Source organism: Perognathus longimembris, chromosome 6 (genome assembly GCF_023159225.1).
Source record: "Perognathus longimembris pacificus isolate PPM17 chromosome 6, ASM2315922v1, whole genome shotgun sequence".
Classification (NCBI taxonomy): Eukaryota; Metazoa; Chordata; class Mammalia; order Rodentia; family Heteromyidae; genus Perognathus; species Perognathus longimembris.
In genome coordinates, this window is record NC_063166.1 from 17204628 (window position 1) to 17221980 (window position 17353).

At 42.4% G+C, this 17353-nt stretch overlaps 1 protein-coding gene and 8 non-coding genes across 9 annotated transcripts; 2 read left to right on the forward strand and 7 right to left on the reverse strand.

Moving 5' to 3' along the window:
- Nucleotides 1-930: 930 nt before the first annotated feature.
- On the reverse strand, nt 931-2652 carry Abt1 (activator of basal transcription 1). The gene is made up of 3 exons (XM_048348274.1): nt 2396-2652; nt 1670-1869; nt 931-1525 (listed from the first exon to the last, which is right to left on the reverse strand). Exons 1-3 carry the CDS (start codon nt 2631-2633, stop codon nt 1163-1165), a joined length of 801 nt encoding a protein of 266 aa, XP_048204231.1. The 5' UTR covers nt 2634-2652; the 3' UTR covers nt 931-1162.
- Nucleotides 2653-4687: 2035 nt separating this feature from the next.
- Trnay-gua lies at nt 4688-4778 on the reverse strand. The gene is given in 2 exon segments: nt 4688-4723; nt 4742-4778. It is a non-coding gene; the product is annotated as a tRNA-Tyr (tRNA).
- Nucleotides 4779-6241: 1463 nt separating this feature from the next.
- Trnay-gua lies at nt 6242-6332 on the reverse strand. Its single transcript is given in 2 exon segments — nt 6242-6277; nt 6296-6332. It is a non-coding gene; the product is annotated as a tRNA-Tyr (tRNA).
- Nucleotides 6333-8160: 1828 nt separating this feature from the next.
- Trnaa-agc lies at nt 8161-8233 on the forward strand. The gene has a single exon. It is a non-coding gene; the product is annotated as a tRNA-Ala (tRNA).
- Nucleotides 8234-10018: 1785 nt separating this feature from the next.
- On the reverse strand, nt 10019-10106 carry Trnay-gua. The gene is given in 2 exon segments: nt 10019-10054; nt 10070-10106. It is a non-coding gene; the product is annotated as a tRNA-Tyr (tRNA).
- A 2245-nt stretch (nt 10107-12351) lies between these two features.
- On the forward strand, nt 12352-12424 carry Trnak-cuu. Its single transcript has one exon. It is a non-coding gene; the product is annotated as a tRNA-Lys (tRNA).
- Nucleotides 12425-13009: 585 nt separating this feature from the next.
- Trnap-agg lies at nt 13010-13081 on the reverse strand. The gene has a single exon. It is a non-coding gene; the product is annotated as a tRNA-Pro (tRNA).
- A 998-nt stretch (nt 13082-14079) lies between these two features.
- On the reverse strand, nt 14080-14159 carry Trnai-aau. The gene has a single exon. It is a non-coding gene; the product is annotated as a tRNA-Ile (tRNA).
- Nucleotides 14160-14631: 472 nt separating this feature from the next.
- Trnaa-cgc lies at nt 14632-14703 on the reverse strand. The gene has a single exon. It is a non-coding gene; the product is annotated as a tRNA-Ala (tRNA).
- Between the last annotated feature and the right edge of the window lie 2650 nt (nt 14704-17353).

Below are 17353 nucleotides of genomic sequence, written 5' to 3' on the forward strand. Positions count from 1 at the left end.
TATAAAGGTGATGTACAGAGGGGTAACAGTTACATAAGTCAGGTAATTCTTTTTGGACAATGTCACCCTTTAGCCCCTTTTAATGGCTTAACCTGACCCAGTGAAGCAATCAGGACTGCCTTAGGTGCTTGTGAACTTGTGAACCCTTTATCTAAGCTACAACATGAACACCCCTCAGAGTACTGCTCCTAACTCCCTTCCTAGGCTTTGCTGACCTTTACAATGATTTGAACACACTTTATACACAAAGTAATGTTTGCAGTTGTTGGCGCACACCTGGATCTGAGACTTATGCTGTTGTTTTCCTAGCTCAGTTTCCAGGAATGAACTAGTAAAACTTGAAATGTAACCCATCTCTGAAGACTGATCACAAGCCAAATACATACTGAAAGCATTCCACCCCTACCATGGGCCCCCACCCTATCACACTTTCTCTCATAATACCTTTGGACATTATACTAGAGGTCTAAAAGGTTCAATGCTGAGGGCCACATATTACTACCCACTGTCACTGTTTCCTCACATACTGGCTTAATATATGTTGAATTACATGACTGATAAACTGAGCTAAGAAACTGAGTAGAAAAAAAAATCTGGATTGGAATGATGGACTAAAGGTCTCCAAGACAAGAGACAGAATGAATGGAACAAGATCAAAAAACATTTAATGACTCTCACCCCTAAAGCTAAAAAAGCATCTAAATTTTTTTCCTATAAATACATCTTGGAAAGAGGTTCTCAGCCCATGAACTATAATACTTGGTTATTTTTTTCTAATTAAAATAGACATTGCTGCTACCCTTAACTGTAGTTGACATAGACTAACATTGGTCATTTTAGTTAAAAGGCCATTTGGGAGGCCAGAAGTGATCCCACCAGGAAAGGGGCAAGGAACCAAAAGCCAAACAAGATGAAACAGGCATTTACTATAGTCATAATCATGTTAGTATGAATAAGTTATTTCATCCTGCCACTTACAGAGTTGGAGTAGAAAAACGCTTAACAAAAATTCCATGTCTGAGACTTCACCAGCAACACCTGGACTGAGAAACAAACAGAAAATGTCTGCATGGGCAGTCATTCATCACTCTAGCATGAGGTAGACAGGAAGCAGGTCAGGGATAGATGAAGGCCACTGTGTCCCTCAGAAGTCCCTGGCTTGCTAGGATTCCTCCATATTCTCTGCAGATGATGTGGCTCCAAAAATCCTGGCAAGGAGACCTCGGTTAGAGCGAGCCTGTTCCTGAACATTAGCCAGGCGAGCCCTTTCCCGTCCTCCTGGACGGGCAGCTTTCTTGGCTCTGAGCTCCTGTTCTGTGGGGCGCTGGGCAAATGCCCAGGAGCTGTCTGGTCGAGCAGTATCACCATCAGCAGCAAGGAAGCGTTTTCCTCGTTCCACACTTTGAAGATAGAAGTCAGTCTCACGCTTGGCCTGGGCCACTTCTGCTCTGAGACGTTGCCGGCGCACCTGACGCTCAAAGGCAAGGTGTTCACTGAGATGGGACCATGTAAAACGGTGCAGATACTGTGGGCAAGAAAATTTCAGAAAAAAAATTTCAAAATAGGACGAAGCAATAAGGGAGGATGGGCCAACAAGAGATCACCCGATCAGAATCTCTTGGGAAAGAGGGAGGACTAGGAAGTATAGCACCCAGGCCTATAGCCTCACCTTAAGATTCCATAGGTCATAACGGAAGGGGCTGCGTTTGCGGGCACCCATGGGCGTGTTGTGTAGACTGGCTGCCACACGCTTTGCTATGCGCTTGTCTCGGAATTCTACCCAGCCCTCAGTATAGTCCTTGCTGTATTTGGATCCCTTTTTTCCTCCCGAAGCTGCTGCCGCCTTCTTCTTGCGTCTCACAAACCGGTCTGGGGGGGGGGGGGGGATCAAAGACAAAACAGTGGTCTAGAAGTCTCAGGCAACACCCACCCTCACACACGTCCCACTAGCCATGATGTTTTCCAAACCTGATAGCAGGAGGCCCAGATTAGCAGTCTCTGACAGAAAGGAATAATCTGTGAGGTCTCACTCAACCCTCTCTTCAAATAATATCCCTTTATCAGGCCTTGAACCCGAATCAGCACTCTTAACAAATCCGTAAACAGTTCGGGACAGGTGTGAGGAGCCAGAATTAGAACCCAAGTGTTAACAATCCAAGAATTAAGGCACCACAAGGTACACCAGCGGCCAGCCTGCCCCTTTTTCCCTCTCCTCCACGCCTTCACCTCCTAGGACGCGCCGCACACTACCGGTTTACCAGCCAGAAGCAGGAAACTGGCGCCCCCTAAAAGCCTCAGCCTGGCGTTGCAGACAGGGTGGCAAAGATATGTACCCCACCCCGGCCTTCGGTGTCACCCGTCCTCCGCCCTTCCCCACCTAGGCCCGAACACTTACCTTCAGCCTGGAAGAAAACGCGTCCGACCTCACCATAGGCGCTGAGAAGGTTGCGGACGTGCAGGGGCCGGAATCGCGGCGGGATGTGGCCCAGATACACAATTCCTGGAACTATCCGTTTCTTGCTGCCGCGAGCCGCTTCGTCGGGCTCATCCTGCTCCTCCTCCGACTCTGGCTTCTGGTCTGTCCCTTCCAGAAGCTCTCGCTCAGCAGACGTCTTGGCTTCCTCTGCCTCCATGTTGGCTGGTATGAGTAAAACGACAGTCGTAAAGCAGTCGGTGCCGACTGACGCGCGTCTTGTGCGACGGCCTGCAGTGGGAGGGCGGGGCCTAGGAGGCAATTACCCAATGAAATTCAAGTATACTCTCGCTTGCGGGAGGGGGGAGGGGGGCAGGGCCGAGGAGATAATTACCTAATGAAAATCCAGTACACTCTCACCGGCGGGCGGGGGGGGGGGGGGGGGTGCGGAACCAAGGAGGTGATTAACCAATGAAATAAAACGATTCTCTTGGGTCCGGAAAAGCCGAGTGGGTGGTCCGAGTCGAAACGAGGTTCTGAGCGTTGGGGGACCGTGTGAGAAATTCTCTAGAGGCTGAAGAAGCTGAGGTGGAAGTAGATGTTGGGATGTTACATAAGGCAGAATGCTCTATGATGACGCAGAAAGGCGTCACTGGTGTCTTCCAGGAACTGTATAGAACGTTGTTTTGGAGTTTCTGTGTTCTGACGTTCAAGGTTCCTGGTACGAGTGCGAATGTGGCAGATTCACATTTTAATGTTCATAAGATTCAACTTACAAATCTAAGTGTTAAAGTTTTAATTTTTCAAAGTTCGAGTTTTTGATAGTTGAAAAAAAAACTTTAGCCGGGCGCTGGTAGGTCACGCTTGTAATCCTAGCTACTCCGGAGGCTAAGATCTGAGGATCGCGGTTCAAAGCCAGCCCCGAGTTGTAAGACTTCCAATTAACCACCGAAAGTGAAACTATGGCTCAACAAGGCCCAGACTTCACGCCCCAGGACCCGCACCAAAGAGAGTGAGAACTTTAATGTAGTTTGCCTTTGCGATTGTAGTTGATAAATTTACCTTTTGGGAATTAAATTGAATTTACAATTTTGCCTTTATTTTTTTAAATTTGACCTTGTGACTTTTTTAATGCATAAGTGATTTAAAGAACTTGTTTGGTTCCTTTTATGCCCATGGCTTGCTATAGTATCCACATAAACATAATCCTCGAGCTTTCCTCCCACAGGTTTCCTCTCTATTTTCCTGGGGTCTCTCTGGGTCCGCAGAGAAGACCAGACTGCAAACCCTTTTCTCGCCCTGCCCCACGCAGCCGCAGAACAGACCCGTCCGGGGCCGGGGCAGACCCGAGGTCACCGGGCTTCCAGGGCGGCGATCTTCCCGGAGAATGATCGGAGGACGCACGGGCACACAACCCCAGCCCATCCTACCCCCCTACCAGGGTGAGGCTCCGCCCCTTTGGGAAGCCGTGGGTCTTCCCACCGGCGCCAACTGCTCGGCCGACGTAGAGGATATTATGGGGAACTATGTATTTAAAATATATAGTCTACTTTCGAGTGCGGGCCTAAGTTATTTAAGAACCATCGAAACACACCAGCCTTTGCTGTGACTTGACAAGTAGCTCCAACCAAGTAGCCCCAGAATACGGAAGCTGGAGTCAAAGGTGTCCAAAGTTAGAGATGAAAATATTAGCCGGACGGACCCTGGACGCATTTGTAAAGCACCAGGGGGCAGCGCTCTTTCATGGAGTCTCTAAAGGTCCCATAACTAGACGAGTTCTAGATGTTTTATTAATTTTGCCGAGAAGTTTCTACCAGTTCCCCTGATTTCCTTTCATGGGGGTGCACTTTTAAATCTTAACATCGAGTATCTTCAAACAATATTTGTGAGTGAAAACAGCACATCTTGGGGTGACTTCAGAAGGTCGGACACTTAAGGGAAGGGGGCACATGAAGGTCGATAGTGCAAGAGTGTGTCCTGTGTGTCCTAAGTGGTCGACTTCGGTGCTGTTTTTTTGTACTTTGTGCATGTTTGGGATTGTTAGTAATAACATGTTTTATTAACGTCAAATACTGTGACTGAAGGTCAGAAAGGACCATCGAATCTCCAAAAGAAAGTGGAAAAAAAAATTCACCAACAACAATCTTTCCCTACTCCTGCTGACATTTTTCCACTGAGAAACTCTTATCTGGTGGTCCAGACTCCTTAACAATACAGGGCGGGAATCGTTAATTTTAGTCAACCTTAGAGATGAAAGGCATCCAAAATGTTTTCTCCTTCGAGCCGGATTCGAACCAGCGACCTAAGGATGACCATTCACAGAAAGCCCTACAGTCCTCCGCTCTACCAACTGAGCTATCGAAGGAGATACAGTAGCATCCTCTTAAAACTGTCTAAAGTAGTTTAAACAAGTTGTTGTTGCTCTTGATTGATGCTTGTACTTTATTTAGACCCTTTCAATTGTTAAATTCAAAAGTTCCCCAGGACGTTAGAAATGTTTTAAAACTGATCCAGCTGGGAACTATACCATCATAAAAAAAAAACTTGAATATTTAAGATTTGTGCTTTTTTAGGGTGTTTCGCATAGGTCTTTAAAAAGCTACCACCCATGTTCCTCCTACGTATAGTGTAGGTAGCTCTATCACCTTTATTGTACTTGTCCAGAGTCCGACTTGCCTCCTTAGCAAAAGTGAGGCCTCAGCCTTCTGTGCTTGCCCCAGAAGCTCTCAAGCTCCTGCCCCTTCCCCCCCCCCCTCACTGCGGAGCCCATTAAGAGGATCCTCTTAGGGTCCCCCCACCCTTCTTTTCTAATTCATGCCCACATCACTAATATATATATATAATACATATATAATACATATATACATATATATTGCTTTTGCTGGCTTGTGAGTGAGGTTCCTATACAAGTACGAAACGACATTACTAAAACATTCACATACCTATAGTTTTAAAATACTATGGTAGCTGGTGCTTTTTTTCTTTCTGGTTTTGAGACAGGATCGGGTTATGTAGCTTTGAACTCATGACCCTCCTGCCCGGTCTCCGTAGGGTAGGGCTGGGATGACAAGTGTGAGCTACCACCCCTGGTTCCCTTTTCAATTTTTGCCTCCACTCCTAGTAGGGAGGAAGGACAGGAATGTAAACAATGGATTTTGTCCTCCCTTTTCATCCTTAATCCCGACCTTTATTAAACTCTGCGACCAGGGGTAGGGAGAACATCTTGACTGAGAGTGGAAAGATCCGGGCGGGGGCGGGGCTGTAGGCTGAACTGAGGGTAGCGCGACGGTGGACACACCCAACATTCTTTTGGTGATGTTTGAAATGGTCTTTAATAAATAAAAGTTGTTCAGAAAGCACCACGATTACAGAGGATCCCAAAGGCTGCCTCCTATCTTAATCTTCAGTAAAGACAAAAAGAAAAAAAGTGAGACTCTTGCAGGCCGGTTGCATTTCGCATTTCTCAACCTTCCGGGCTCCCTCCCTGAACTCGGGGTTTGGTCTGTTGTTAATTCTGTAGGAGAAAGAAGAAGAGGGAAAAAAAACAAAAACAAAAACGAAACTCTATCTGGTTAGCACTGCGGTGAGAAGTGGGTGGGGGCTGCAGGGGGGAGGGTGCTGTGGGAAATCAAAGTAACACTTCCTTCGAAAACACCTTTGTCAAAACCAAACTACCCTTTTCCATGTCTCTGGTTTATTCGGGACATACTTAACACACATAAATTAAAAGGCCCGGTCTATGCTTGAAAACATCTGAAATATACAGTTTGCTTCTTAGTTCATCCTACATTTAAGTAGTTGTGCTAGTCTAGCAAGAAAAGATTTGTGTCCTTCGAGCCGGATTCGAACCAGCGACCTAAGGATACCCATCAGGTAGGCTCACTACAGTCCTCCGCTCTACCAACTGAGCTATCGAAGGGCACGTGTCTATCCCGCCTCTGGAATGTCCTAAAGTAGAGTATGATGTGTATTGCTTGATTACATACAAAGTAAGACTATTTTTAGACAAATGTTCTCTGTAATGATGATAGTTTATTTCATAGGTTTACATAGGTAACGTCCATTTTGGTTTTGTAAAGTTCTTTAAGGCATCGGGACCTCCTCCTCCTCCTCCTCTTGATATTGTTTAGAGTGAATCTCCCAGATGACACCAAGGTCCTGCTGTGTGGATTGCATTTGTCTCACAGAAGTGCCTGTGTTTGTTAGATAAATGATAACGTTTGCCCTAAATTCAGACAACTAAGGTGAAGAGGATCCCAGGGCTGTGAACAGAGAATGACAGGTGTGTTTTGGTAGCTCTCTCCTTTCCAAAAGTCAAACGGGAAATCTTGTAGTTTAACCTAAAACTGCTTCAGTGTGAATTTGAAGATGCTCCGGACTTTCATGCACTTCTGGACACCCGAAAGGTTGGAGAATTTAATACTTAATCCAATATTAACACTTAATCTAACTCATGGCTGCAAGACTCAAACCTAGTCAGTTTAGTTAGTGGGACCAAGGTATGGGACTGGGCACATCGATATTCCTGATAGATTCTGAAAAGAGAGTAAATAGAGCCTACACCAGGTAAAATTCATTGAGACAAGTAAGGAGAAAGTTAAATTGGTCAACAACTTCCAGTCAGTATGAAAAAATAAGATTTTCAAATATTTTATAATTCATAATTTCTTAACTACAATAACAATGTATCTCTGCCTATAAAAACCACCAAGTTGAAGGGAATATTCTCTATATTCAGCACAAGACAAAGATCATTTTACTAAAATCTAACCCCTCTCATTCTTTTTTTAACCCATTTTCCCTGTTGAATTGCACCTTAGAGTGAAAACACTAACTATGAAGCACTTTTTCAAACACCAAGGAGATGTGTTTCTGTATGATATGTACTTTTTTAGATGGTTTTTAATGGGGGAACCTTATTTATCATCCCTCCTTTAAACGTGAGCTTTGATCTCTTCCTGTGGAAGGAAGGAAGGGCTTCTCCCACCGAGAAGACAGACAGACCACCAACCACCAAGTACTAAGGGCAGTCTAAAGACTCTGAGAGGATCGTTCTCTTACGTAAATTCCATATCCATTTCCATTTTATCATCTTGCTCCAATTTCATTAAACCCAGAAGAGGAAGTCTCGTTGGATGGAATTTCAGGGGGGAAGCAAAGCAACTGAGATGTAAAGTCTGTTTAAATCCCAGGCGGTAAATCATTAGCGTGTCTTGAAACCGGCCTCCAGGAGCCAGTGAAGCGGAATCAATGGTGAAGCGCGCCCTCGCGTGGCGAGGCGGCCTCCAAAGGGCAGGCAGGTCTTAGAGACCACCGGCTCGTAGTTCACCCCGGGAAATCTGCTTCTGGGACCAGGTAACTAGTAGACATTTTAGGGGGTTCGAGGACTGGTGGGAAGTATTGTGTGGGCCAAAGCCAGGCCTCCCTGGGTGAGAATTTTTATTTTCTTTCTTGGTTGAATCCACTGTTTCCTTCCAGGCCCTTCCATTCATAGGATCCCAGCATTGAACTCTTTGCCCAACACACTTGCTTCTGAGGACCTGGCGCCGCAGTCCATCAGGCTCCGTGGTCCTTTCCGGCCAGCACTCAGCACTTGCAAAGGTTACAGGTGGCTTGGATAGTCGGAGAGCTGCAATCTCACCTTTCTTCTTATTGGTCAATGGTAAATGTCAATCAAAATGTCAGCGAGTCCTGAATTACTTCCTCATATCAAAAAGGGTAAAGGCTGTAGGCGAATACACCCAAGTGGGGAATTAGCTCAAATGGTAGAGCGCTCGCTTAGCATGCGAGAGGTAGCGGGATCGATGCCCGCATTCTCCAGTTTTACGTACTTTGCCTTTTCTTCCATATTTTTACTATCTCATGAATTACGAACAGACAACAAGGAGAACCCATCTTCTAAAACAATGATTCCGCTTTCCATGAAGACCTCGAGTTTTTCCTCATCAGCCGTGTAGAGTCGGGGACACTGGAAATTTTCCCCGACTTAAGTTTTACTATGAACCAAGCTGACTTCTTTGGGATTTCCTTTATGCTTTGCAGATGTAGATCTGAATTTTGGTACCTGACAACTGAATTTGCAAAGCTACACGTCCATTATTTATGTGTTAATATTACATTTTTGTTCACAGAATCTATTCACAGACTTCCAATTCTTACAAAGAGCAAATGCACTCACATTTCCTTGTGAGATGGTAGAAAAATAAAAGATTATGTATGTTTGAATTTGGTTTTATGGTGTTTTGTTTTCCCATCCACTTTCCCTATTCCATACTGGTGTTTGTGTAGTCGTAGTGGTGATTCGAGTTTGTTACAGGCAGAATGCTGCCCAGATGTGGCTACTTGTAATCTACTTCTCCTAAGCCAGGAGCCTCCTCAGGACTATCTAATGAAATTTATATTAATGACCCAAATATTGCCTTTGGAAAGGAAATTATCCCCTTTACTTTTGCCCTCAACTGGCTTTCAAAGAACAAGCGGTCTTGTTAGACGATTCTCTAGCCTGGCTTAAACAGGAGGAGCTTGCAATGTATCTTAGGAGAGTTCTCAAACCACACCCCTAATTCAGCAAGTTGAACTTTTTTCTATATTCATCGTTCATTCTCCAGATGCGTATGATGCACGCCAAAGTAAGAGAATCATTCGCTTTAAAAAAAAAAAAATATGCACCATGGGAAGGAAAAGAAACTGCTAGACACCAAAAAAATCTTCATACAACTTTTCTGTATTTTGATCTAATATATTTAACATATTTAGTGTTACTTTGGTGTAATATCTGCATCAGGGATTCTTCCATAGGACCCAAGATCACATTTTTAAGGGATGCCTTAGATTAATTTGAAATTGGCACAAAATTAGCAAATGGATTCTACTGTTCAGAGATCTCTATTCTTTTTGCAGATAATCCCCTTGTGGGTAGGATATTCGCTTACGCATTGTGTTTTCTTTAAAATGCTGTTTTTCATCCCCAGTACTAAAAAGCAAAGATATATATACAACATATATATTGTTTTTCTCTTTCATCAGGGTTATAAAACCTTCAAGTACATTGAAAATCTACCCGTGCTATTTAAACTAGCACCACCACCTAGGTCTCAAATCCAAAGTGGCCCAAGCACGAAGAACTGTGAAAATCTCCCCCAGGTGATTCTCATAAGCACCTTTCTGTGCGAGGCGCGCACCTGCATTCCAGCTACTCCGAATTTTTGGCCACAAGGGGGCGCACGAACACCACAGATTACCAGCTGGCCGGAGTGTTTTTTCCACCAGCGGTCGCTACGCCTGGCTGGGGAATCCAAGGTTGAGGGGTGAGGATGATTCTCTGGAACCCATCATTTGATGGGCAACGCCTCTGATTGGCTTTGTCAGGACTGAGGGCTTTTCTGAAGGTTGAGTTACGTGAACTAGAGGGTCGAAGTCTGATAGCGAGTGTTAAACTCTGTTAGAGGATGACTGTTATAAATTAGTTTCGTTGCAGATCGGTAATAGTTTCAAAAAGATTATTGGAGACTGGCGCGACTGGACTATATCTTGCTGAGGGTGAGAATCTTTGTGAGAATGGAAATGTTCTGTAAAAGTAAGGATGAACCGCCCAAAAATCTGAGTTCCTTCGAGCCGGATTCGAACCAGCGACCTAAGGATGACTGGGATTATCCTCTACAGTCCTCCGCTCTACCAACTGAGCTATCGAAGGACTCACGCGAAATCCCTCTCCCGCTGGGGATGCCATGTCTGTGCGAAGCCAGGACGTGGTGAATGTCATTCAGGTTAATGGTAATCACCTTCGCTTATATATATATATATATATATATATATATATATATATATATGAAATGGACAATTTTGCAAGAGATAATATACTAAGGAGGCAAGCGTCAGACAGCCATGGATATCTTTTATGGTGATTAAAGAACCCACGTTTCCCTCCATTTAGAAGCATACTTTTAAATGATTTAATCTACAGTGTCTGCGAGATTCACTAGAAAGTGAGCTCAGAAGAGGAGCAAGAAAAAGGTTAATGAAACTCTTCAATACACACTAAAAGGTTCTTTGGTCGACATTAGTCCCTGTAACTCAAATGATCACCTTCATTCTTAACGCAGAAAAATCCTATCAAGGTGGGGCTAAAACAGTATATTTTTCATTAAAACATTTATCATTTAGGATTTTTTTTTTTTTGGTCGGTCTGGTAGGGTCTGGTAGGGTCTGGAACTCTGGGCCTGGGCCTGGGCCCTGCCCCTGAGCTCTTCAGCTCAAGGCGAGCACTCCAGTACCTGAGCCACAGCTCCACTTCCTAAAACATTTAAAGTAGTAGTTTTCAGATATTAGTTGACCTAGGCCAGTATTAGTAGATTCGTATTAGTAAATACATTTAGCAAGTTCTAATTGGTTGATTATTGGATCCTCAAAATGGCTCCTACTCTCCACTGACCATTGATGGAGTCTTCATGAAATGTTTTAGTAGGACCAGTGTATTAAACATGGCAATCACAATTGATCGGATGAGCAATCCTATTTTATAGATGTATTTAATATTTTTCATTGTGTCTACGTACTTTTAGAAAATGTTACAGGCATTATTGTTACATACAGACATACAAATATATACTCCTTGAAAGATTTAATTCATGACTAGAGAATGATAGTATTTCCTGTACTGAAATTCTAGTATTATTTGCAGAAGCATAAACCAAAGGTAAAATGCTTCATACTTTATGAGCCTCTCTCTCCTTTTCTCCCCCCTCCCCCCTTCTTTTCCCCCACACTCCTTCCCTATCACTCTGTCAAGTATTGGAGGACACAAGAAGGCAACTGCCTATTAATCAGGAAGAAATCCTTTAGAGAGATCATATCAGTCAGGAATTTGATATTAAGACTTTCCAACCTATGGAATAACTCTAGTAAGTACAAAATTCATATGAGTCAAATGTATTTACTTCTTACGATTTTAATGGGTAGATATAGAAGTTTTAAACGATCCAACCTCATCATCTTCCCCCGCCCCACTCCTTCCAAACATCTTCATTTCCCAATGCCAGAACGTTAGAATATATCTGAGGATTTAATTTTATTGTATATATCAGTCTCTTGCCTTAGGCATTATCTTGAAGTCAGGGGATGTTATATTTTCATTTACAATATCCAGTACAGAGAAGATACTTAATAAAAGTGTGTTCGACTGACAAAATGTCAAAAGACACCATGGCTTCTTTAAAGGAGTCTTGGAAAGCAAGTGTCAGTGAACTCCAGGAAAGTTACTTCTGTGGTTAAGTTCATTTTCATATTCACTCATGAATCTTAGTGTGTATTTACCCGCAATACCTTCAAATACTACAGTGTCCATCTAGTTTAAGACATCTAATTACCTATGCTAAAAGATAAGTGCCATTTATCTAATAGGTAAACCTGCAATCGTTTTTGTTTTTATCTGCAGGAATTGTTTTTAAGCTGGGTATAACACACACGATGAAGTAAATGATATATTAACGTGAGTAGTCCTCTATTGTCACAAGGAACTCTTAACTTGTTTGTATTATTGTCCCCTTAAGCTATGTTCTAAACATAAAAGGCAGGAAGGGGGCAAAAGTTGACAAGTGGTATAGGACAGGTGCACAAAGCCCCAGGAGATCAAATAAAGGGCCAGGAAATTCTTCTAGATTTGATGAAGCGGCTCCCAGGGACTTTTCTCCAAACCAGCTTGGCTCTGGAAATAGCATTGTTGGAAACACTTTAGTGACACTCAGAAGCCTATCTTAAATCCTGTCTATTCAAATTGGCGATAAAGGAAAATGTAAATCAAGAAAGGTGGACTACATGTGATATGTTTATTGTTTAAATTTCATTTCATCTATTAAAAAACCTATGAAATTAGCATGTCATGCTAATGACAAAAATTACGTAGTCTCCTAATATATTAGGAACAAAAACCAGCTACCAGTGCCCGGCTAGCTCAGTCGGTAGAGCATGAGACTCTTAATCTCAGGGTCGTGGGTTCGAGCCCCACGTTGGGCGCTTGCTTTTTTAGCTTTACCCTTGCCAAAAAGTGCGCCCATTTCCGCTTCTGCAAGCTTCCAGAACCGTAGGCAATTAAGAACTTTTAAAATCCATTCATTGTTTGATGAAGTCTTGGGAATACCATGCTGGTCCACGGAAACAATTTCCCTTCTGCAGACTGCTCTTTAACGGAGTTTAATCGCAATGATCCCCGGCGGATGGGCCACTTAGAAAAACCAGGCTCGTCAAACACTCGCATGGACAAGTGCTATCTGATATAGGTTATCATGTAGGGCTCTGGCAAGAAATGAACGAACCTTTTCCGTTGAGAAAATTGTTCAGGTAATTATGAAGGATAAATCTCGCCGAAAAGATGACGATGCAGGTAAAGCCAGAACTTTCCCAAGATAAGCTGTGATTTAAAAACCGAAAATACTTGCCTTTTACCTAGAAGAAATTTCAAGAAGAAAAAAGAGGGGGGGAACCAAAGTTCTGAGCGAAATAGTATGTTAAATTCCTAAACGTATGCTATTTGTTAGTATAATGGGCAGATACTGTTGCTGTAATTTGGCGTTGGAAAGCTGAGAGAAGGGATTAAAAACTGGGCTCGTCCGGGATTTGAACCCGGGACCTCTCGCACCCTAAGCGAGAATCATACCCCTAGACCAACGAGCCACCCGGAAGAAAAGCTTTCTTAAAGCTTTTACATATGTAATCACACTTCTATACTTTGTATATCTGAATATAGTTATAATTATATTCCCTTTCGAAAAACTAAGAACATAATCCTTAGGATTTTCCTGGATAATACTTCAATATCATTTAAGGACTATATACTCACTTTACAAAGGATGCTTCACCTATTCTTATAAAAGAGACAACCCTGGCATTTATTTTAAAAAATAATAATAATAAGGAAACCTGGGTTCTTTCTAAAATCTACTGAGTCTAAGTCACTGGAGTGTCGGTTTGTGACCGGCTGCGTCACTCACCCACGAGCGTGAGCCTGAGGCGAGTAGGAGGCCCCTCTTGCGCTTTGCTAAAACCCACGCGGGCCTCGTGGGCAGATTTCGTGGAAAACAGCAAAACGTGAAAATTCAACAGAATACATGGCGATGAGAGTGAGTTCATAGTGAGGGATCGCTGGACAGGGAATAAACCAGAATTGCTTAAAGAGGATCTGCGATGCTGAAATTGGATTCGAATGCAAAATACAGGTTGCACTGAGGCGACTCAACAAAACCAACACGTGTTTGACGGAGGCTTAAGTCCATTCTGTAAAGGCCCGGGTTCTTTCTCTCCTGAGAAGCTAGAAGATATACATATTTTTAATTAATTTTTTTTTCTCTATGGGATCCGTGCTTTGAGATGCGAGAATCTTTCACTGCGAAACCGGAGGATAATAGGCAGAGCCTTCTCACACAAACTCACCCTTCGTACTTGCTGTAGGTTTTCAAGAGTAGAGGGCAGTGTTTGACTACTAAACAGATTGATGACACCCTTTTACTCTTCAAAATCATTTAAATCTAACCCGGCGGTGTTATACTTGGTTTCTGTTGCTCTAGAGTGAGACTATCCAGCACTTGCAGCAGAAAGTGGATCCCTAAAAGTCCCCAGGGCGGGTTGTGTATGCTTATTTTTTTCTTTGTAAAAATTTGTTACCAAGCGGCATTTGGCCCGTACGGGTACGGGGATCGAACCCGCGACCTTGGCGTTATTAGCACCACGCTCTAACCAACTGAGCTAACCGGCCAGGACAGGGGACTGGGCTTCAAAATTGTTACTACTAGTTCTACACATTTTAGTAAATGATTATGGATGGCAAAATGCGATTCATTGTATTTACCTGTAACAAGCTGCATTTCATTCTTTTCCCAACATCAGTCCCATTTTTTTTCGACGTAAGAAACTAAACTATTTCCCCACATATATTCTTCAAGCCAAGGTTATTTCCAACCTGACTCCACAAAGGTTCACTCATCCATGGGCTCGGGTCAATTTTCCAGACTGCTCCACTTTTGTCACCTCTGCGCTAGATGTGGTTTTCTAAGTTCCGAAATCCTTTAGTTTCACATAAAATGTCTTAAAATACCTCAAAAGCAATTTTATTTCCCTTAGTACTTACGTTGTTCTGTACACGATGGCTGAAAATGAGAACCATGGGAAAAAAATGAAGTGAAGAATATAGATTTTTTAATTCTTTAGTGGCAAGAAAAAACTCCCTTTGGAGATGCCGGGGATCGAACCCGGGGCCTCATACATGCGAAGCATGCGCTCTACCACTGAGCTACATCCCCAACGCTTCTTTTCGGACCTTTACTGATCTCCACACTTCTTCGCCACTGTTTCCCCGCTTCCCCCCACTTCTTCTCCACCTCTTCCTCCTCTGAAATTTATATATGCGAGCTTTGAAGTTAAAATTTCCTTTAGTTGTACAATAAATCCTAATATAGTGAGACTTGTCTAGTCATTGGGTATTCATCAAAAATTTACTATATTAGGGAGAGAACTACCTGAAAACCTGGCCAGACATAAAAGAAGAGTGAGACTCAAGAATTCATTTTCCTTTTCTTCAAAAGCAGCTGAAACCAAGCACCTACTAAACTGAACAACTTTTTCTGTTTTTTTCATTTTACATTGAGGTCCAAAATGTGTTTGAATTGTTCCCACAAACCCTAGCATCAGATCAACTTTTGAAAATATTTTGTTTGGGCCAAATGTATTATGGTGTGTGGGTGTGTGTGTGTGTGTGTGTGTGTGTGTGTGTGTGTACATGTGTAATACGTTACACACTGTATATGAAACTTAAGAATTGTGCCTTGTTATGTCTTGACTAGACAGAATCCTACATATTGTATTTGTGTGTGTGTGTGTGTGTGTGTGTGTGTGTGTTAGACCATCTGCATATATCTAGTGTTTATCTTATCCAGTTCTTACAGGCAAACAATTTATATACTAGACAGCCATTAAGTGACAACAGATTGGACAAGTAGTTTCCACTTCTCACTATTCTCTTCATCTCTAAGCCTCTGCCCTGTCTCTAAGCCTTTCTCCAAGCTATTTATCTCCATTACCGTAGATATCTTCCAAAACCTAAAAACTACAGACCAGAATTTACTGTTGAGGCATAATTCTCTGTGAGTGTTGTATTTTAGTTTTATGTCTTATTATTGAGCACTTTTGTGGTGTTTCTTAACTTGGGGACTAGTGAAGGTGGATGGGGGGAATTATCGCATCTTTATCCTGCAATGAAATTTAATATTTCCTTCATTTATAAGACACCAACCACAGTCCAAAGAGAAGTATCTACATCTTAGTTACCAAGAACCACCTTTTATTCTACAAGTCTTGATGTTTGCTATGAATATATTAATGAAATACAGATATTACTATGTAATTACCTTGTTTGATAACTTTTTTCAACTTTAATTGTCTTCTTTATAATTCCTAGTATTTTTTAAAATGCGATTTTGAAAGGGACTCGAGCATTGTCCTGATGGGTTACCTGGAACTTTGAAACTGAAGATGCCCGTCAAATATTCATTACCTAGTAGACCTCCCTCACCATAACTCCCACCTCAAACCCACTCTACCCACTACTGAGCCTTCTGCCCTAACTCCACTAAGCAGTGCTTGGAGTTCCGAGGAAAAGAAACCTAATTTGTGTGTCTGATGGGGCTGAGAAGCAATAATACCTTGAGAAGAGTCAGGGTCCTAGCCTCCCCTACGGAACCAGGATGCCATCAGAGGTGTCATCAAGAGGCCTAGATCCTAGAGGAGGCGGGGAGAAAGCATCCAGCCTGAGGGTGACTGCTTGTTTTTCCAGCTGTGCCCTGGGGCAACTCAACAAAGGAGCCTATAGGTCATTTTTATGAGCTAAGGTGACCAGTTGGAGCATTTTGAGACAGGAATGACAGGATTTTACCAGCATCATTGTAACCAAAGTTAAGGAGAAAAAAGATGTAGTGGGACAAAGGTAGATACAGAAAGATGTTTCCTTCCCTCTTTAACTCCTCCAGGGGCAGTGCCTGAGATCCATGGGTCACTAATTTGTTTTAATTCATTTTTAAATTTAATTATTAAAAACTCTAGATCTCTTCCGGCTGACTGATAGCAGGTACCTGGTGATTATAAGCCAGGATGTGAAATTATGAGTTTTCAGATAGGACTACTGAGAGTCAAAGCTATAAGGTGACCAAAGAGGTTTGAAGGGAGATTTATGTTCCTAATTTAATCTTCCTCACTTCAGGAATATTTCCTCTGTAAGTATATTTTTATTCTTAATTGACACATAATCGTACATATTTGTGTGTGACATTTCAAAGAATGTACATCAATGTGTTATGATTAGATGAGGTAATTGGAATTGTTATCACTTCCAACATTTGTCACTTTTTTGTTAGGAACATTTAAAATCCTATTATTTTGAAATATTGAATTACTAGTAATCAACCTGTTGTCTGTGCAATAGAACACTGTAAGTCATTCCTTCCATCTATCTCCCCTTCAAGAATATAAGATCTGAGGGTCATGGTTTGAAGTTGCACAGGCAGGAACAGTCCCTGAGACTCTTCAATTAACCTTAAAAAGTTGGAAGTAGACCTGTGGCTTTGTTAGCCTTGAGCAAAAACAGCTCAGGGACAGAACTCAAGCCCTGAAATCAAGTTCCAGTACTGGCAAATACACACACACACACACACACACACACACACACACACACATATTATCATCCTTGTGCAGAAATCAAAATTTGTGTTCCTGGATATAAACTAAAATCATAAATTCCATAACTATGTTTCTACTGCTATTTCATTACTGCCCCCTTTTAACTAGAAATTACTATTGTTTACTTTTGTAGAGTACTGTCATTCTATTTGATGGTTTCCTAATACTGTCTTGGAAGTTTCTTAATTTACTCAAACACCAAAATCCACATATAATATATAA

Bases quoted from the DNA above. Each gene is read 5' to 3' on its own strand.
- Abt1 (XM_048348274.1), bottom strand. From the start codon at position 2,633: ATGGAGGCAGAGGAAGCCAAGACGTCTGCTGAGCGAGAGCTTCTGGAA. The intron at 1,870-2,395 runs GTAAGTGTTCGG...CCCCCCCCCCAG, and splicing joins CGTTTTCTTCCAGGCTGAAG to ACCGGTTTGTGAGACGCAAG. The intron at 1,526-1,669 runs GTGAGGCTATAG...TCTTGCCCACAG, and splicing joins ATGACCTATGGAATCTTAAG to TATCTGCACCGTTTTACATG.